Source organism: Phoxinus phoxinus, assembly GCF_949152265.1.
Source record: "Phoxinus phoxinus genome assembly, chromosome: 24".
NCBI lineage: Eukaryota > Metazoa > Chordata > Actinopteri > Cypriniformes > Leuciscidae > Phoxinus > Phoxinus phoxinus.
In genome coordinates this window covers 8,048,271-8,070,073 of record NC_136899.1, presented here as the reverse complement: position 1 = coordinate 8,070,073, position 21,803 = coordinate 8,048,271, and the positions used below count along the sequence as shown (strand labels likewise).

General features: G+C 37.2%; 2 protein-coding genes across 19 annotated transcripts in view; one reads left to right on the top strand and one right to left on the bottom strand.

The window, feature by feature from the left end:
* The window catches only part of dip2ca (disco-interacting protein 2 homolog Ca), a 93,672-nt gene extending 91,615 nt beyond the window's left edge, over nt 1-2,057 (top strand). For all 12 annotated transcript variants that reach the window (XM_079601029.1, XM_079601021.1, XM_079601020.1 and 9 more), the window contains 3 exons: nt 24-198; nt 288-411; nt 1,043-2,057. In XM_079601029.1, coding sequence (XP_079457155.1) covers nt 24-198; nt 288-411; nt 1,043-1,295 — 552 coding nt within the window. In that variant the 3' untranslated portion in view covers nt 1,296-2,057. The remainder of the gene's footprint in view (nt 1-23; nt 199-287; nt 412-1,042) is intronic.
* A 1,447-nt stretch (nt 2,058-3,504) lies between these two features.
* Nucleotides 3,505-19,889, bottom strand: zmynd11 (zinc finger, MYND-type containing 11). 7 transcript variants are annotated; one of them, XR_013796255.1, is made up of 17 exons: nt 19,626-19,889; nt 16,732-16,863; nt 15,200-15,359; nt 14,451-14,474; nt 14,090-14,122; nt 12,705-12,866; nt 11,270-11,347; nt 11,065-11,157; nt 10,902-10,989; nt 10,761-10,816; nt 10,542-10,619; nt 10,348-10,466; nt 8,710-8,953; nt 8,544-8,612; nt 8,168-8,461; nt 7,834-8,087; nt 3,505-5,528 (listed from the first exon to the last, which is right to left on the bottom strand). XR_013796255.1 is itself a non-coding variant. In XM_079601031.1 (17 exons), the coding sequence occupies exons 2-17, from the start codon at nt 16,845-16,847 to the stop codon at nt 5,406-5,408; spliced, it is 1,923 nt and encodes a 640-aa protein (XP_079457157.1). In that variant the 5' UTR covers nt 16,848-16,863; nt 19,626-19,844; the 3' UTR covers nt 3,505-5,405. The 7 variants fall into 7 exon arrangements, 4 of the variants coding, with proteins under 4 accessions (XP_079457157.1, XP_079457159.1, XP_079457158.1 ...); XM_079601031.1 differs by having other exon boundaries at nt 7,834-8,019; nt 19,626-19,844; XM_079601033.1 differs by lacking the exon at nt 16,732-16,863 and adding an exon at nt 15,482-15,527 and having other exon boundaries at nt 7,834-8,019; nt 19,626-19,801.
* Between the last annotated feature and the right edge of the window lie 1,914 nt (nt 19,890-21,803).

Sequence of the window (21,803 nt, the reverse complement as noted above, 5' to 3'; positions counted from 1 at the left end):
CCTGGTCTGTTTTGTGTCGCTAGATCTGGGTTCACTGTTCTCATAATGGCAGCGGTTACTTCACGGTGTATGGAGACGAGGCCCTGCAGTCCGATCACTTCAACTCGCACTTGAGCTTCGGAGATACGCAGACGCTGTGGGCGCGTACCGGCTACCTGGGCTTCCTCCGCAGGACCGAACTTACAGATGCAAGCGGAGGTAATTATCACCTTTGTTTATTTCATTTTTGGCAGGTTTTAGTTTAATTTGAGGCCTAAGAATGACGCTAACATCCTCTGTGTTTCCAGAGCGGCATGACGCTCTGTATGTAGTGGGTGCTCTGGATGAAGCCATGGAGTTGAGAGGAATGAGGTATCATCCCATCGACATAGAGACCTCTGTGATACGCACACACAAGAGCATCATGGAATGGTATGACCGTCTCACTTCCAGTCCAAGTACCTTATTTATCAGTTTTTTGTTTGATTGTTTTTTATGATGCACTGATATATATATGCATTTTGGCCATTTATTTATTTAGACATAAAAACGTGTACTCTTTATACTATTATGTCTAAATAAATGAAAAAGAAAACACTCAAATTGTATTCATCAAATTGTATAATCTGTGTTTATTTGATATTAAAATGTGTACTATTTATACTATTTTATCTAAATACATTTTATCACAATATTATAATTTATAGTATAAAAAGTGGAACATTTGTAAAGATTACATTTAAAGGTAATCTTTTTTTAATAAAAAAATGACCATACATTTTTGTTCTAATCCGTCTCCACCATGAGCCATCATAAGGCATTTTGTCAGTCGATTATTTTAATTTCATTATAGATTTCTTGATCTGAAATCCAAATCAGCAGTTGTATTTTAAACATCGCTTATGTTCTGATTGGTTAAGATATAGTTTGTCTCCTCAAATCACCAATTGTCATAAAAAAAATGAATGACTTCCTGTCATTTTGTTGGTTGCTACCCACTGTCAGTGTGAACGGCCGGTCAGAAAGGACTAGTTTTAAATGAACTGATCTGTGTTTGTTCCAGTGCTGTGTTTCCCTGGACCAACCTGTTGGTTGTGGTCGTGGAGCTGGAAGGTTCGGAACAGGAAGCTTTGGACCTGGTTCCTTTAGTGACCAACGCGGTCCTGGAGGAGCACTACCTGATCGTGGGCGTGGTGGTCGTGGTGGACATCGGCGTCATTCCCATCAACTCTCGCGGAGAGAAACAGAGGATGCACCTGCGAGACGGCTTCCTGGCCGACCAGTTGGACCCCATCTACGTGGCATATAACATGTAGCATGAGTGTACGCGTGGATGCTGTCGCCTGTGTGTTTGCGTGCGTGTTTTGCCGACTGCCGATGACCGGTTGGGCGATCTTCAGCAAATGAACACTTACTGGGAGAAACTTTGAGAAGCGTTGACAAAGCCAAACGTAAACTCTGATTGGCGGAAGGATTCTGTCTCCTGATGGGAAGAAGAATCGCCTCTGCTTCTGCTTGTGTGCGTGTCGCTTTTTCACGTGAGGTGTTGCGACATCATTCATTTTTATTCCGCCCTACTATGAGCGAGGGGTATTTTTAAATATCTGCATTCTGTGGCGAAATGTGCATTTTAAGTTTCCCGATGATTTGGAGTAACTTGTTGAAAGTACACATGATATCAGACACTCTGGACGCCATTTCAGTTCGTAAAAAAAAAAAAAAAGGTAAAACGACAACCTAAAGTTACATTTGTACGCACGTCGCAGCCGTCCTTCAGCAATTTGCCGGTTTCGTTTTTCAACCTTTGTAAATGTTCTCGAGCAGCAGGAAGCAAAAAAGAAGAAAAAAACATCCCCTGCTTTTTCGATTCCTCCATGTTTAATATCATTGTACAAAACAAAGGTGAACACAAAGTCGGTTGATATTGTGTAATTATGTACAGATAATAGTTCTTATTTATTTTGCTCTTTTTAGAATTGGTGAGCGAAGACATTTGGAAATGTTTTCCTCATTAAATAATATTGCTGATATAAAACATTGTATCATCTTGAGTGAGTAGTATCACATCAAGTCTATGTAAAAATATAAATATACATACAAATATATATAAAAAAAGAAATATATATATAAAATAAGATCTACGAATCACCAATGAAACATTTCTAATGCAGTACTTCCCACTTGCATGGTGTCTGTTGTAGAAAGAATCAACTGACCGATCGAACGTTACCCACACGTTTAATAAGAATACAAACTCATAGGACTTTCAAGATGATGTCAAATGTGCGTGAACCAACGCTTCGGTTTTTCTAATTGAAACTAAATCGCTACACCCTTACTGAGAGAAAACGAACCCTAAAAATGTGCCTGGAATTTTGTTTACATTTGCTTTACGACTCAAATCTTCACCGCAATTTGTTCCGCTGTGGTTTTTTATTTGCTTGGATTGACTTTTTAACTTGTTTTGTATCGTTTTTTTCTGTGTGATTTCATTATTATTTATTGACACAGGCTTTTTACACATGCGTTTTTTTTTACCGCTCAAACATCAAAGTGTTTTCATGTATAATGCATCAGACTGTCACAAGGACTTCCATGAAACATTGACGTTAATGACTCGCAGTTTACTTTCAACCCCAATCAGCTCACGTGAAATGGATTAAGCTCTTGTTTTTAATCGGCTTACGTGGGAAATACATGCTAAATAAATGCCGGCATATTGTTGGCACTTGCAATATGGGCAAAGCATGAAACATGACCGACTGGCTATAATAATGCAAACAAAAGTGAACCATGATGTTATTTTACTGTTGTACCAGCTGCATTAAAAGAGACTGGCAAGACACTTTTCATAATGCTGGCAATCCGTTAAATCGCCATGAAATTCTTCTTTTCTTTGCCACATCCTGCCTCACCGGGCAGACGTCATGATCATCGTGGAGATCTACTGCAATCAGATATCGGCACTCTGGCCTCATTGAGGTCGTCGTTTTAATGCAAACTTTTATTTTATTATTTTGGAATCGGTGTCATAGACGTCAATACTGTGTATGGGAACTGAGATTACACTTGTTCAGAGAGTGACGATGCAATGTTTTTTTTTCTCTCGTCTATGTTTTAAAAAAAAAAAATGAAGGAAAGTCTTAACCTGTTCAGAAGCTTTAGTGTTGCCATTCCCATACAAGCAGAAACATTTCCCCATTTAAAAAAAGAAAGAAATGTGCACATAACTTTCAACCTGTGAAGTTATTTCCCTTTTTTTTTTGTTGGAAATCTGGACTTACGTGAGAGAGTCTGCATGGTGTATGTAAATATTGTTGGTTAGAGAAAAAAAAGACAAAAAACAATTTATTTTGTATGGTGCAGGTGTGTTTGAAATTCTGTTTTGTACACATGATTAAAAGTATTAAATGACACTTTTATAGAAGCCTGCCTTGGCCTACGTTCACAAAATATGGTGCAATAAAGTGCTTTGATTGGTAAATTTGTCATTTTTAAATTTGAGGGAAAAAAAGCAAAACTAACACCGGTTGATATGTTTTATTTATACATAGCACTGTTACATAATGCAATGCAAGAAAGGGGAAAACGTTTACACCACATTTTAATTGTATGCACATGAAAGACAGGTGTTTGTTTACCAGACTTCTCGCTGGGTGTCGGAAATTCTCAGTAGTCATTACTCTGTCCGCATAAATATAAATTAAAAATACATTTTAAAAAGGGTTACTTGCAATTACAAAGTGGCGTCAAATTACCCTAGAAAACAAAAAATGAGACATACTGCATCACTGATGACACGCAATGATTAACGTAGAGTCCAAAATAAGGTTCACACAACCTGGTTTCATGCACACTGGAATGGAACAAATTACCGTTATATCACAAATATTTTTTTTCCTTTACAGTTCGACTTTATCAAATACATAGTTAATGCGCTCATGAAATGTACATATGCTAACGTGCAAACGTCATCAGTCACGGTTAGCGGCAAACAGTTATTTACATGTAGTGCAACAGTGAGGTTGGGAAGGGAGCGAGAGAAAGAGAAACAGGGCATGAACAGAAACCTGGATGTATTAGACGTGATTTAAGACGCATCCAGAGCTTCAGAGAAACCGAATACAGGTGCACGCACATATGGATCTGTGCAAAAACACTAAAGGACCTCGCGGTCCCCTACATCCTTCAGCTGATTGATTCTCCTTCCCAAAAGCATCGCGAGTAGATCGTAGAAACTTTGCTTTTGGGAAACGCAGCCCTGGTCGACTTAGACAAGTTACATCTCAAAAACTCTCTGAAGATAGATCTTACCTCATTTTTACTTAATTTTTTGTTATTGCAATATTTAAGAGGATAATAATTCACCTAAATTTTGTCATTTATTCAGCCTCATGTCGTCCCATACGCATTTAACTGAAAAATATAAAATGAGATGTTTAAGTGTCCAAGCTGCTCTTTTCTATAAAGTGAAAGTGGATGGAGACCAAGTCAAGCCATTTACTTTCTTTGAGCAGCACAGAAGAGGTTTGGAACAACTTGAAGGCGAGTAAATCATGGTTGAATTTAAATTATGTAAACTATCCTTTTAACTTCTCCCTCGGGTCAGAAAGTGCCATGAAAAGTCATCCTCGATGATAAAACCCTAAAGCGATCATTTCTGATTGTTTCATTTACTCTGATCTCTGTACAATCTTAAGTCTGGTTCAATTTCGCTACTTAATGAAATCATCAGGTTTTGTTCACGCTTATGAACCTCACTAGAGATCCCACTTGGCAAAGATTTAGTACACTTAAGCTACCGCAATGAACCCCAAAATTAGCACATCATTTAGTTTTTTTTGTTAAAAATTAAAAGGCCTATTTTAAAGTGTAACCATGAAATGTGCATATTCATTAATGGAAGATTGTATCATTCAGACAGACATGACCTGCCATCTTTAAACCCTGTTCCCCCAAAAAAACAAAACAAAGACATCACAACCACTGATAAAAACCAACCGTCGAGTTTAAAAGCACCAACTTCACTCAATGCAGGAGGCAGAAATGATTCGCTCATATAAAAATTCAAATATCTACATAGCTTCAGATTAAGTTGTTTAAAAAGATTACTAGTACTTCACATTTCAGCTAGTCTGTATGCAAGCAAGGCTGATTCCCGTCGTACAGCAAATAAAAGGGTAAAAAAAAAAGGATATGTAAAGAGATACCGTTAAAATCCAAACATAAAACCCATCTCTACGAGGAATACGTGAAATCCCGTGCTCACTTGTCCTGTTAGCGTTCACCGCAACTCAGTAAAATGTCCAGGTAAGTGTCCTTAGGAGCTGGGGTTTAAAATGCTGGCTAAAAAAATCAAGAATCCATGATCTATCCAATAGCGTGGCTTGTGGATGGGTGGCGTCGAGAGGAGGGGCGTGGCCAGCTCATCTCTTCCGGCGACAGGTGCGTTTGTGGTCCGCGTGCCAGTGCTCCTGCTGACATTTGATGGAGCAGTACGACGTGTTCCAGCAGCAGTGGTACATCGCCTCTTCTTCACAGTTATAACACTGAAAAATAAAATAAAGAGGATACTGAGACGCAAAGCGTTGTCAAGAAATGTCAAACATTCATAAGTGCATTTCCTAATGAAACCGGACGATTGGGTCAAAAAAAGTAAATCGGTTTAAATTTACATCATAGCAATAATCACGATTGGCTAACTTGTTTGTTGATATTTTCATTCTAGAGAGCATTTGATTGGACACAAATCTGTGCAGTCCAGAATGAGTCATCAATATCTTTGGTTTGTTTTCCCAGAAGGACTAAATTGTGTGTTAATCTGAGTTTCTCAATGTTTAGGAGCACACAGATTAGCCTCAAGGTGTATGTGGACTAAAAGGCACAACACTTTGGTGAGAGATATGACCTAAATCTCAAGTAATTTCACAATAATATATCATGTTATAGTTATATTTGCTAGAAATAAGGTTACCAATAACATACCAGTGAAATGTAACAGTTTTTTGAATGAATGTAAGGAAAAAATGTAAGAAATTATTGAAGACAAGTAAACTAATTTTTGTTGTTGTTCAAGTAGGTCGTGTGAATTAAATATACAGTGATTTTTATTAAAGCTACACAAGTTATTAAAATCAAGACCAATGAGAGATTCTCTTTTTCTTTTGTAGTTTGATTAACATTAATAACATAAAGCATCAGGTATATTAGGCTGCTTTTCCTTTAAAACCCAATCCACCAAGGTTAACAAACAACCGATTTGACGAACAGATTCTGTTAACGTTCACTTGAGTATAACCATGGCCAACAGTGTTTACATAAATACTCGCCAAGATGGATATTATGACATCATTTGACAGTTCTAGCGTGAAAAGACAATAGTCACTCGCGCGCTCTGAGAGGGGAAGTTTCCTGTTAACATGCGAGTGCAGAATACAGTTCTTTTTCAGAACATATTGTGCTTTTTTTAATGACTATTTTTAATATCAAACACATCCCGCTCTATTTTCTCATTCCTTGGTATTTCTTTATTGCTCGAATGCCCTTACGTCAAGTTAAAGATGGACGGATATTTCTGCACACATGGTACGTGCGACTGGGACTTTATATTATCAGCGCGCAGTGTTAACAGTAACATTGCAGCACCAACAAAATATAGATCCAGTCAGGGAAGGGACACGATCTATAGGACAAAACAAAATCATGTGTATCCAAACACAAGGTAAAATGCACGGGTGGTGGTAGTTTCTCAATAACATCATTATGCAGAGTAACCAACTAAATCTGACTCTTCATCTACAGAATAAAAACAAGCCCACAACACAGTATTGATTTAGTCAGGCAGTAATTCTTCATTTCCTAATTCTGCCCTCAGAGCAGCAACATTCCCCAGAAGAGAATTTTGAAGCTCAGGTGAGTAATATGCTGGAGAACCATTTCTCATCTCCTAGCCACAGGTAGAAGCTATAGACTGTAAATACAACAGGCAGGCAAATGAGGACTTCTGGGGAAAACAAGTTCTAAGACGAAAAATAATTACGTTCACATACTGATGCCGGGAAGAAATGCTCTTCAACAGATCATGACATGAGTCACATTTCAATTAACTTTGCCTGATTCAAACACTCAGGACTATTTTTAAATTAATTAGCTGCATAATGCATTCAGAATCTGGTGGAACAGAAGCTTATAAATCAGAACTTACTTTTTTACTAAAACCATATTGTATCTGATCAGTAACGTCTTCGCTTTTTAATATTGCAGTTATTATTAGTATATTTATGACCCCCTTTTATTAATTAAAAAGTCGGGAAATTCTTTGGAATTTAAAATTTTACTTGAACTACAGAAAAACCACTGTGATGCAAGTCTGTTTGAAAACCTACATATTCATTTTCCAAAAAAACAACATCAATATTACTCTGGAATGTTTAAAAAAAATGTTTTGTATAACTTTAACTTTCAGATGAAAAAGATGACCATATTCATGTTTATCTATAAAATATAAAACAGGCAAATATATTTTACAAAAGTATTTTTAAGACAAATCTAACTAACTAACCTGAACAACATCATGTAAAGCCTCAGTTGATACCAGGGTCAAAATTGGCCCAGTTGCAAAAAGTGTACTTTTTTATTTTTATGGTTATATCTTTTAAAATACTTGAAAAATAAATTAAATAAAACGCAAGGGACCCAAACTTTGAAAATGTGTCAAGAATATCAAACTCATCATTTAATTTTAATGCATCTCTTCCGGGTAAAAACAGACTCAAAAGCATTATTGCATTGTTGACTGTCTGGTGGTTTTAACAGTTTGTATCAAACCTAAAGATGTTCTGAAGGTTCACTCACCCACTGCTTCTTCTTGGTCTGGGAAAGAAGTTGTTTATGCTGAGCTACCATCTTCTTCATCTCCTCCATGAGCTCCTCTTTGCACTTCTCCTTCACCTGTTTGCACTTTCTCTCCATCTCAGCCTGCGTGCTGGACACCGCTTTGTTCACCGCCTGCCGTTTCTCCTCTTCCATCTCCCCTCGCAACTGTAAGGACGACCACATTGCTGAGTTTGCTGCGATTTCCCCCCCCTTTCCACCAACAGTGTGGCTTTCTTGGAGGAAAAGGGGTATCTTTAAATCTGGCCACAAGAGGGAGCCAAATGCAAGTCCGAAATGAAAGAACGTTCCTCACCTTGTCCAGAGCCTCTTTCAGGACGCGTTCGGTCTCCCGCTTGTTCTCCGCTTTCATCATTTCTTTGACCTCGCTGAAGATCTTGGTGTATTTGTCGTGGCACATGTTTTGGCAGTTGCCCTCGTTGAGCGTCTGTGTGCCCCGGTGTATCATGCGGGCGGCCGGTGAGGAAGAGGAAGGCGGCGAGCCAGACTTCTTGGTCTGGGTGTAGACGGACATACGCTCCGGCTGATGTGGAACAGCTGTTGGGATCTCTTGGCTGGAGCTGACGGCTTCCATCTCGGGCTCTGGTTCCTGATATAACAGCGAAGGAGACGGTGAAGGATAACATGAACTCAATGCCACATCGACTCAATAAACACGATGCATTACAAACCTCTTCTTTGGGCTCTGCGACTTGGGAACGGCGGCTCTTTTTAGCTTTGGGCTCTTGGTTGCCTTTTGACTGCCGTAAAGATCAGAACAAGATACCAAATAAAGCAAAGCCAATCTTGCTTATTCAAATGTGAATTTTGACATTTCTGTGCCGCCAAAGTGCTAACCTGCTCGTTGGATGTGGAAGAGATGCTTGACTCCGCCTCTTCCTGTCTGTCTTCTTGTCTTTCGTGCCTCTCCGACCTGTCATGCTTCTCTTCCGGCTTCCCCTTCCAGGTACGGCCCTCCCTCACGTAGCGCTGGTGGAGCTCCAGCTCATCACATGCCTTTTTCCAGCCCGAGCTGCGCTTCACCTGCAGCTGCTGCACACTGGTCGTGATCTCCTGGATGTTGTCAGAAGGAATCCATGCCCTGCAGCAAGACAGACACGAGCCTGCTAGTTTCACAAGCTAGTTTCTCCACCTACACATTTACACCAGGTCTGCACTTGTGTATTGTGTATGTGTGCGTATATATATATATATATATATATATTATATATATATATATATACACACACACGTATACATACATATATTAATATTATATATGTATATATACACACACATATAATATATACCCAAACATGTATACATTTATATATATTTATAATATATACACACATACATATAATATATATATTATAAATATATGTATGTATACATGTGTATTTATATAATATATATTATATGTATGTATACGTGTGTGTGTGTGTGTATATATATATATATATATATATATATATATATATATATATACATACACACACACAAACAAACACAAAAGCCCAAAAATATAAATACATGGGGTTGTGGAATTATAAAAAAAATACTTTAGCAAATAATTAGTCAGATTAAATCTAATAATATTTATTATAATAATAATAATAATTGCACCTAATGTTATAACTTAAAATCATACATTTACCTAAGCATTAAATCTCTAAATGTACGTAGAATTATTTAATAAATATTATAAAATGATCATACAAATATAAAAGGTTAAAATAATTATCATTTATAAATTACAACTTGCATTAAACATCATTAAAATGAAATCAAATTGTTTTCAACACTGTATGAACAGAATTTGGTTTATATGAACCAAAGTAATATCAATATTTACCTATATATTTGACCTAAAACGTTCTAATATTTGAAACATACCATATAGCCACTTCTGTGAAGATTTGTGAATGATGACACAAACAAATCAATTTCTCAATATGAATCAATTTTGAATCGATTTAATGAAATGGACAATTTAAACTCTTTACTTACCAGTGCTATTAAAACATCCTAATAACATCGTAAGTCACAAGACAAGGGAGGATAGCAAAACTAGTCACATTAAAGTTTAACACATTAAGGTCTGGTTTCACACTCAGGGTTTAGATTAAGCCAGGATTAGCTCGAAGTTCAATAAGGACATTCAAGTAGCTTTTATAAACGTGCCTGTGAAAAAAAACTACTGGTGTGAATCTTGAGAAAAAAAATGGCACTGACATATTTTAAGATCAGTTGCTTTCAGTTAAACCAGCTTAAACATGCATTTTAAACCAGGGATAAAATCATAATGTTCCCAATGTTGATTTATTTTATAGCAAGATCACTCCCATATGTTGTGAATATTTGGAATATCACCCAGCTGTAATCAATCAATAAAGAGTCAACAATCTCATTTGGTATAGAATGAACTTCTGAAGTCTCATGACTCTCCTTTTAAATCAAATATCGTTCATGTTCATATTATAACCTGAGGCTCACCTTTGATGCTGGTGACCAAAGAACCGAACGTCCACCTGGCTGCCCTCCCTCTGCATCACCTTAGCAGGCCAGTAGCCAAAGCCCTTCATCCTGGCCCACACCAGCTCATGATTCGGACTCTGATCACAGACAAACATCGTTTTATACACACAAATCACACAGAAATCTGCAGGAATGAGTGTGTTTGTGCTTACACATGGGAAACAGAACCAGTTGTCGGGCCGTGCGTTCGAGAGATAGAAGCAGTGTCTGCACAACATTAACTCGTTCAGCTGGAACACACAAATAATTGCATAATTCATTGTTCATAAAATGGTTTACACATGTTGTGAAAAACCTAAACAGAAAGGCTTAACCGTGTTTATCAAATGCATTAAATGAGCTTAAAATTCCAACAGTTTGCGCAGTCTGACCTCATGGCATGTGTCGTTGTAAAGAAGTCTCGCGATTTCCGTCTGATCGCTGTTGACTGTTGAGAGAGAACGTGGAATCGGTTAAGTTGACACTACAGTTGTCATAAATCACACCGATGACTGCGGTCCAGAAGAACTCACCTCCGTGCAGAATGGCTGTGTTGTGAACGATAAGCTGAGCGTCGGCCCTGAACTCCTCGAAGCTCTTGTACTTCCCCTCCGAGATGTTCTGTAAGGGAACAGACACGTGAGAAGGTGCCGAGGCTGATGGGACGTGATCTTTGAAGTGTGTCTACTAGTGCACCTCTTGTATGTTCTCCACATCCAGGGGTGTGTGGATCAGTCTTCTGTACACGGGTTGCTTTGTCTCCTTTCCTTTCTTGTGCAGGTCCACAGCCTGAAAGAAGAAATCGGCTTCACAACTCAATAGAAAAATGCATGTGGAGAAAAAGCTTCATTTCTACATGATTTAGTGTGGGAAAAGTATGAGGCTAAAATATGAAACGCACCCTTTCCTTCATGCGTCCGAGAATGAACTTCAGGTATGTCATCATTTCCTGTTTGTTCAAATTCTTCCTTTTACTGCCCTGTTAGTAAACATCACCATAAGAAACGAATGACTCAATAACCACATCATTATTTATGTTAACTTACTTTAAAAATGCATTTGGGGGGTTAAGTCACAAAACCAAATCAAAAATATGCATTTCAAATTCTGGAATTTACACTGCAAAAGTTAAAAGGCAGTAAGATTAATCTCTCCGAGGCTGCATTCGTTTGATCATTAATACAGTTTTATTTTGGAATACTATTACAATTTTAAGTGCATTTAAAAAAAAAAAAAAAAATCCTGTGATTGCAAAGCTGATTTTTGTCTTCAGTGTCACACGATCCTTCAGAAAACATTCTAATATGCTGATTTGCTGATCAAGAAACATTTCTTATTATTATCAATGTTGAAAACAGTTGTGCTGCCTAATAATTCTGTGGGAACCTGTGATTTTTTTTTTCAGGGTTCTTTGATGAAATTAATATTTTGCGCAATTTAACTTTTTTTTAACTAATTTAATGCACCCTTGCTGAATAAGATATACATTTATTTATTTTTACTAATTTTTTTTGGCATGACATGAAGCTGTACAATTATTTGGGGAATTTTCTATATATATTATTATATCAATGTAATTTCTATTTGAATATATATAATATTATTATTAAAAAAATAAAATATATATATATATATATATATATGCTTAAAAATCTGATCATTTTTATATCCACAATTAAATAAAAATATTCTAGTTTTAACAATCAGACTAAAATTCACCAATAATAATTATAATATTGTTTATTATCCTAAATATAAACTGTTGCCAAGCAACATCAGCAAATGGGCAAATTAACAGTGTGTATGAGCTAAAGAAACTAGGATATGCTGCAGCCCTATGACTCTAGAAGGGTGTATAAAGAGCAACTAAAGCTATCAGCTAAAATAGCAGAATTTACTATTTACTAGAGATGTCCAAACCAGGGCCAGCCAGTCAAAGTTGGTCCATGATGACCTTTGATTTGGGTCGCCATGCCATGAGGGGAAAAATATATATACAATAGATATAGATAAATATATAGATAAATATAATAACAAGCCATTGAAGTAGATGTGTGCTGGTATTTGGTAATACCGGTTATCGCGGCATTAAATATGTACAATATTATTACCGTGGGCACTTCAAAATACTGTGAACAAGTCTAGATAACACATTAGCATAATTGTTTTCATTTCTCTGAACTTAGAGTAGCTTAATTTCCATCAACGAGTCAAGATTCAGAACGTTCTCCAAACGCAACCCTAGACACCTTTACTTTCAGCCCTGCGGACCTCAATCACGCTCGATTTTTGCTCTTTTGTTGTAAAAAGTTTGGGCACATCTGTTCTGTCCCCACCCTGCAGATGCCGCACTGCCAGTGGGAGGTTGAGTCCCGTGGCCGGTGGTCTTCAGACAAACAGCGGAGGTGGTAAACACGGAAACAGCCGTCACACTCCATCACGTCTCCGGGAAGGTGACACTCAAAGCAGTACCAGTCGTGACTTTCTGCTTCCCAGTCCTGAAACACACACAAGTATAGTAATGCACATCCCCGCCCACCTGGGCCACCACCAAGCTCACCACTGATCCAGGGAAGCTTTGTCCTGCAAATACAATCTTGGAAAATAGATTTAAGATCAGCCCTCTTTCTTTGAAATGCTTAGACTCTGGGGTTTCTGTCAAATTAGTGACCAGAGCCCCGAGGAGGCAAATAGTAATAAATATGTAGTCTAGGTAAAATCACTAGAAACATTACTTTCACATTTATAATATATACAAGTATGTATACTGTGTATATATATGAATCAAGTTTGAAGCTGAGAAAGCGCAGAGTATGAGAGCTGTTCTTATATGATTATCAGTAGAGCAGAGAGAGCAAAAGTATAAAACCCCACTCATTAGTTATAATAAAGAAGCAATCAATCAAAAGATTGTAGGTGTATATGTTTATATTATGAGAAGAACACAAGCATGTTACATTTTTGCTTTTAGGATCCATTTAAATGGCCATTTTTCCATGTTTTTACAATGCTTCTGAACAATACGTGTGTGTAGTAGTAAAGACTTAAAGCCTGTTCTACACGGATTACACACTTTCAAAGCCTAAGAAAGGCACAGATTTAAAACAAAGAAAATTCCACTATATGCTTTCAATCAAATGGCCATTTAAATCAAACCTCGTATATGACAAAATATTATTTGAACGAAACGGTGAGCAATCACATTCTCACATGCCACGATCACATCCACCATGTGTTAACAGTAACACTATCCTCTAAAAATATCATCCATCTATAGTACATTTCTCAAAACACACCAACACACACCAGAGGCAATCCACCATTTTCACTGATCTGGTTACAGTACAAAATCTCTAGGATTTGGCAAACGTTTTACTTCGGAAAATGCTGGTGCTGTCTACAAATCTTTTTATTCTTACCTTTAAAATGGGGCTAAACCAGTGTAAGATGTTACCAGGGGTTTAAAGCAAAAATGCCAAAGAAAGTGACAAAAATCACCTTAATACTAGCATAATATTTCATAAATATGAGTCGTTTAGTTTTACAGGTAATAGATTTCCATCCTTAAATAGAAAAGCTAACTTCTGACACTGGTCTTAGCCCTAGTAAACAGCTCCGCAAACACAGGTCTAACTGGTTCTGACATTGAACTGGTCTTGACATTGACATACAAAATCTTGATTTGTAAAACATGTAAGATTAATATGTGAAGCATACGCACATCTTGAAAAAGAGCATCAGTAGGCAAAGAGGGCTAGAGAAGAGAGAAATCACTAAAAATGAGCATTCAGTGGCAAAACAAGGCGAACAAAACCTCACACAGAACAGCACTGAAGTGACAAAGCTCGCTGAGGCCAGTATATCCGCAGATACTGGTATAAAAAGTGTGTATTATCATAATATTTAGATTTAGAATTAAATAGAACGATTTAGATTTCAGATTTGGAGGCAAAAGTCTGAAGGCCACGTAGAAGCTTCTTTCAGTTCAGCTGCTGTCCCATGCGCAGGTTACACATACTATTAACTAAAGGGCAGATTATATTGTTAATTAAAGAAATCACAGCAACTGGATGTGAACATACCTTGCTTCCTTCTGACATCTGCTCCTGCGATTGCAAGTGATCCAAAAAACATTGTTTAAAATCCTAATCTGAGAGCTGCGATTGGCTGAAACTAACCACAGGCGCTCCGTGTTAGGGACTCGCAGGTGGGTGTTTGGTGTAAGAAGTACCGCAATTCAGCATATTCATAAATGTGCCGTTTTTACATTCACTAACGCTCAAACTTTTGGGGTCAGTAATGCAGTAACGTGACTCCAGCCTTCAATGTCACATGATCCTTCAGAAAGGAAGTTCTTTCATGCAAATAAGCAAATATTTTACAATTTCTTTTTAAATGAAGACGACACATATGGCTGATGAAGACTGGGACGGATGCGTATATTCCCCAAAAACAAACAGTGCTTCCTTCAAACATGCTCTCTCACACAGCAGAGGAATGTCTCTGTGCTGGTGAAGGCACTGGAACATCTGCATCTGCCATTACCAGTGCATATGGAGGAAGTTTACAGCTGAAAACTCACTGTTGAACATTAGTCATGAACTTTATCAACTGATTATTTGGTCCATATAAGCTAAGCAAATAATCAAATATTTGCGGATGGACTTCAGAGGTTCATGACTGTGTTGGGAGCCGGCAGCATATCTACATTTTGAGCTCTTTATTTCGTTTGATTAATGTGTAGCCATGTTTACCTTTCGCATTTTTATCTAAGAGGCATGTAGATAAAAGTATGTTGTTTAAAATAGACATGCTCTGGTATATGTCTCACCATCTCGTCTCCTGGGAGCCAGTATCCCTCTTGCTCGATCCCGGCTTTGGAGCCTTTGCAGCCCACGGTGAGCGTCTCCACCACCAGACCGTCTTTCACGGCCAGAACCAGCTGCCTGGCCGTTTCTTTAGGGTGCATCCCATACACACGACTTAAATATCTGCATGAAAACAAGGCCATCTCTTAAGATATTTTAAATGAATACATTAAAGGTATAGGTCGCCCAAAAATGAAAATTCTGTCATCATTTACTCTAGGAGTGTAACGGTTCAAATTACTCACGGTTCGGTTTTTGTATCACGGTTTTAGGGTCACGGTTCGGTATGTGCTATGTTCAGGGAAAAAAGGACTACTGTCAAATAACAATAAAGAAAATAAGAACAAATAAGTCAAACTACAAGCAACAGCACAAATGAATACAATAGACCAAAGATACAACTAAAATAAACAGTGCTTTTTTGAGGCTTTTCTAACAGAAGTTTTCAGGTACAGAAATGTTAAATAAAATGGCATATTTCACTGTATAAAATTAAAGATTAATCCTTATTAAAGTTACAAAAGTTATTTAGTCAAGAGCAGTGGGTGATTTCCTGGTCTTTTGTTGTTTGATTAACATTGAAAACAGACAGCAGGAATATTAAGCTGCTGTCACTTTAAGACAAAGCACTGATCCAATACACTGATACTGAACACATGCGTTATCCTTCTCGACTGTTTACGCTCACCTAAGACATAACCGACTATATTTGCTAGGAATAGGATACTCGACAAGACGGGCACGTTTGACATCATTTTTGTGTGAATTTGTCCGTTCAAACACAAGACTTGAAAGAGAACTCAATGTTTGTGCGCTGTCTGATACGCGGATTTCCACATGCAAGGTTCAGATGAGTGCGCACTTTCACGTCTTCTTGCGCTTGACTGGTCATATTAGGGCATACAGCGCTCGCATTGAACAAAGTTTACAAAGAGTGACTGTTTTGTCCATGTTTTTTTTTTTTTTAAATCATCGCTGTTGTAAAGTATTGGGAAGCCAGAATGTGTATCCATCGACAGAAACATACATTACCCGAACTCTGTCTGTTTTACACACTATTTTCAACAAACCATATTCTATATGCGTCGTCAGAATTGAGATGAACCGCGGTGCAAGTGCTTGCTGAACCGTGGGTGGAGAACGGTGTGGTTTGATTTTTTTACCGAGAACCGTTACACCCCTAATTTACTCACCCTAAAGTTGTTCCAAACCTGTATACATTTCTTTGTTCTTTGTATTTTGAAGAACAGTTGTCAGGCACCATTGACTTTTATAGTATCCCCCCCCCATACTATGGAAGTCAATGGTGCCCTACAACTGTTTGGTTACAAACATTCTTCAAAATATCTTCTTTTGTGTTCAGCAGCAGAAAGAAATTCATACAGGTTTGGAACAACTTGAGGACAGTAAATGAGGACAGAATTTTCATGTTTGGGTGAACTATCCATTTAAAATGCGATAGTGTTGTTAAAGGGAGTCGAGTTACAGCAATTACTTTGAGATTCTGTCCATGTTTGCGATTTGTTTCTGATTGCGGATGACTTCAATGGCCGACCAGACATACTGAACCACCTTAGGGTCCGCTTGCCTCTTCTTCACCACCCTTGACATTGTGGCCAGTTCCAACCTAGGACGAATACCAAAACCCTTGAACAAAAACTCACGCTTCCCACAATAAACAAAGTACAGGCTTAAGAGCTTAGGTGCTTGCATTAAAGCAAAATTTGTCTTATCAGAGAGAGCATTAAATTACACCATTTCTCTAAACGGTGCATCTCATGAATGATTACCCTTTTCATCGTTGTGGACAAACAATAGATCTTCTCAGAAAATGGCACCACAATAAACATAACTTCTTCATTAAGTCTCCATCTAAATGGACTCTAAACTTTATAAAGAGCTCTTGCAACTAACCACATGAGGTTAAACATTAAGCTTTCTTATATAACTCCTCAGAACAGCAGCGTTAATGTCAAAGGATATCAAAGACAACAACAAGAAGAAAAACTAAATATAGTCCTTCCCATCATCATAGCAGAGATTTACAGTCAAAATGACATGTAGAGTTGCAAAACCAGTTCTATAAAAACCCTCAACAGTATTCACTCTGCAAAGTGCCCGCAGTGTTTTAGGTCTCCGTGTGGCATGAGGAGCAGATAAAAACGGCTGTCACATTTAATGCTGTTGTGCGTACTGTAAGTTACAGCTTCTCCACTCAACTGCCAGATGGTTCTGAAACTCCTTCTGTACGCTGCAATTTATTAATGAAAGTGCGTTCTAATGAGTTTCCAGGAATAAGAACAACAAGACACACTCATTAATTAAATTACGGAAATAACAGTTTTCGAGGTACAAGACATTAATCTAACAATGTTGTAACGCCTCTGCTGACAAATGTTGTTTCCATTTCAATAAACAAATAATGTCTGGAAAGAACAGACGTAGAATGATATGCAACACCATGACATTATTCATGTAAAGAAAAGAAAAACTTTTAGTCATTTGCATTTTGCAACATTCAAAAGTGCACTCAGTCAGTTCGCTCATGTCTAGTGCTTTTGTTGCGGTTATACTGACTCCTATTGGCCTGGATGCATGAAGTTTCGATACTAAATTCTGCTGTTACAACACACCTGTCTATCATTATACTTTGTAAAGCACATTGGTCATGCCTGAAACTGTTATAGGTAAAACATTGGGTGAATTCCAACTGGTGTTTTTGCATCCTTGAAGGGCACTTTGGGAAGGAGACACCTTTTCCAACATAAATGTTCCAAACGAAAGTGAACAACTGAATCCCTTCGCGAAGGGCCCTTCCACAAGTCTGTTAGCGAAGGGAGCATGCAATGTCACTTCAAGGAAGTAATTGAATTGTTTATTGTCATGTAACCCAGGATGGCAAATCCTCACAATTAATTTACATTTAGATGTGGCGGAAGCGTTAGAGTTAACGTATAAACAATAATTCAAGTTGTTTTGTTATGCATTTCAGATTTAGTTTAAAAAAAAGTTTCATAGGTAAGAAATGTTTTTAATGCTTCATAACTTATAAAGTTAAGAGCAGATCGGGAACAGGCACATATAAAGCATATTTTAAAAGCTTCATTATAAATGTACATTTATTTATCATATTAACAGCAATAATAGGATATTCCTGTTGTTGCTGTGTGGTGAGATTCCATGTGAAGCTAATGAGGAAATTACATGGTCTTGCTTTGCTCCCTTTGCCAAATGCGTTCCAAACGGCATCATTACACACAAGTGCCCTGCTCCCTCCAAAGTCCCCACTTCAAGGGCTCTGCCCTTCTGAGTGCAGGACATGGGGATGCTCATTCTGATTGGAATTGACCCATTGGCTGAATTCGGAACCGCATACTAGTGCATTACTCTTACTACTTTTACCATACAGTATCTTTCTTTGGCAGAAATACTAAATAGTATGCGGTTCCGAATTCAGCAATTATTATTATCATCATCACTACTAGCAACATGGTCATTTGCATGACTAGTCACGTGACGTCAACATAGCAGCACCTATAAAGTGGCGACCCGCTCCATGTAGAATAAAAACACCTTTGTGGAAGACTGATATACATCTACATTCTTAATCATGCGTATTTTAATTTTATTCATTTATGTGTAAAAAAAAAAAAAAAAACTAGTTAGCAAAATTAACTGAGTGCTGCTTTGATGTCACCAGCGAGACCTGTCGCTTTATTGCGCAATACATTTGCAGAAAGGATGAGAACCGATCGCTTCCTGATCGAATATTACCACCACAACGTTATGTTTTGTAACAATCTTAACTTTTATTCACACTATTACAGTCTACAAATGTTGCCAGTGTTTTTTTTCAAACCGCCCACAGATTGCTACAGTATCAACAGCAGCTCATGTGATCCACAGCCCGAGTGCTGGAATGTATGGCGCAAAAGCATTAAGAACACGTTTATATTAACGAAGCGACCAAAATAATGTATTTTCAAAATCCATGATGACTTTAACAGCTGCCTGTCTCATTTATGATCAATCAAATCCAGTGCAAATCCCGCTTTTCGGTCACAGTGCCTAAAAGAAACAACATACGGATGTCTAAGAGTCGCAAAACTACAAATGTTAGGACATCGTAAACGCGCGAGCTGTTTTTGTCACGCGCTTCATATAATCAAACCGCAAGGAAACACGATTAATAACCGAATCAAATTGCAAATGGAGGGAAAACCTTCATCGGTGCCTAGACATTCTTGTTGGTTGGTTGGTGAGCTACATGGACGCCATGTTGATATCCCTCCCTCGTTTCTAGACAAAACCAACCAGTTGGGAGTGGATTTTTTTGTTCTTCTTTGCCGTGAATGTCATGAAATCGATCCGGTTTATGCGCTTACTTACCGCTGTCCGACAGCTGATCAAACGCCTCGCCGTTCGGTCGCACTTTAGGATGTAACGCAGCGCTGGTTACATTTGTGTTTCCGGAGTTAAATGTCAGAATTGTGGTTGGTTGGAGGAGCCCGGCCACAGTTGAGAGCTCGGAGGGGGTAAACACACACACAGTACAGGCTGTGGGAGAACTCTAGTGGCAGGACGCAGGAGGTGCGCGCTTTACTTTGCACGTCTCACCTTTTTTCACTTTAATTTAGCCTACTACATTTCCCCCCCGGTTTCACATAGTCCCAGTCTAATATTGGAGCTGTTAAACTGAAAGCAATTTGCACTGATATATCTAAAAACATGTCAGTGCCATTGTTTTGTCTCAAGATGCACACCAGTCATTTTTTCTAAGGCACGTTTTTAAAAGCTAATTAAATGTCCTAATTAAAATGAATTCCTAATTCTGGCTTAGTCTAAACCCTGTGTGTGAAACCGGGCCTTATTTTACTTCTTCTTTTTTTGTATTCATAAATGTAAATTCACTTTTCTTAACTTGTATAGTTGGTAATGATTTATCTGACCTCTGTTAGATACGATGAGCACATCATCTATAACATGTATGCATTTATTATTATGATTCTGCAATATTTTGAGACTTTGCTGGAACATGTCATCAAATATTAAATAAGCTGTTTCATTTTTCAATTCAGTTTATATTAAGTTTGTTACTGTTAGTAAGGAACATGTCTGAATACAAACCCTTTTTATGTTTTCTAGCAACAAACTAAATTAAGTTAAATTAAAATAAAAAAATGTAAAAGATAAATTAACAAAATAAAAGGTTGCAATAACATGGTTGCAAATGTATAATATCAGGGCTGGCTATGGGAACAAATATTGGTTTGTTGTAGTTGATAAACATATATTTCCTATAAATTAAAGAAAAATATATTTTGTGTGATAATTTTTTTCCAAGTCTAACGACTATAGACTAGAATAATAGAATAATGAATACTAATAATTTATCTAAATGTGTCAACTAAATATAACTTTTTTAATAATAGAAATAAGTTCATAATTAAAATAAGTTTTACTTCAAAACCTTCGCATTGAACGAATGCATAAATATGTATGATCCTCAATTTCTTATGTAATGTTAATAATTTTAATTAAAAAGTAATGCTAATTATACTAATAAAGCATCAATTGCAGCTCTTAATATATTATAAGAGCCAGAAACTGTTTTTTAACAAACATTCTTAAAAATATCTTATTTTGTGTCCAACAGAACAAATAAAGTCATACCAGTTTAGAACAACTTAGTAAATGATGACAGAATTTTTATTTTGTGGTGAACTATCCCTTTAAGAAGATGCTCCAGCAGATGGTGCTAAATTAACACACAAAGACTGACACTAAAATGTCTGCAACCCATACAAAAAGATGAATATATTACTGCTTCATGTCACCTGTCCCATGTCGGTTTAGAGTTGTTAGTGAAAGTCTTTTTCCAATTTCTTTTCCCTTTAGGTTTGTATTGTCAGTGTGCATCTAAAGCACTAATATTACATTCCTTAACATGAATAGAACAACTTGAGTTTTGGTACTTAAAATAGTATGTTACAAGGATGCACAGTGTTTGTATAGTCTGAACTTTTATTAGCCATGTCCCTCTAAAAGCTGTGCCACTATGTGCTCATAGTCGTAGGTCATTTCCTAGAAATGGAAAGTATTCAGTTGTTTTACCATGTGCTTGACCACATTTATTTGGATCCGCGTGTGCTTACATTTTCCCTCACTTTAATATCACAACAAAAAATGTAAAAGTCTAAACACATCTCAACGGTTGACAAAATGTTTGTCATTATTTCTATTACTCTGCTTATATGTCCTTTTTTTTTAAAGAGAATTTGCCAGGAATGAGAACACTCAGAAGACACTAAATAAATGTGTTCCATGTGTATACATCACTACATAAATCATATTTTCTTATGTAAAGACTCATTTTTATTGTGCATAATGCATAAGTTACCAGCAGTCAGACATATTCCTTTCAATATTAATATTTTTGTAATATTGTATACTTTAAAAAAATAAAGGTTCCAAAAGAAGGTTTTCACAGCGATGCTATTTTTCAATGAACAGTTCTTAAAATAACCTTTTTTTTTCTTAGAGTGAAGAACATTTTAATCCAATTTA

Coding starts and splice junctions, on each gene's coding strand:
- zmynd11 (XM_079601031.1), bottom strand. CDS start 16,847: ATGTCAAGGGTGGTGAAGAAGAGGCAAGCGGACCCTAAGGTGGTTCAG. Junction 10,817..10,901: donor CACAGCCATTCTGCACGGAG/GTGAGTTCTTCT, acceptor CTCTCTCAACAG/TCAACAGCGATCAGACGGAA. Junction 10,467..10,541: donor ACTGGTTCTGTTTCCCATGT/GTAAGCACAAAC, acceptor GTCTGTGATCAG/AGTCCGAATCATGAGCTGGT.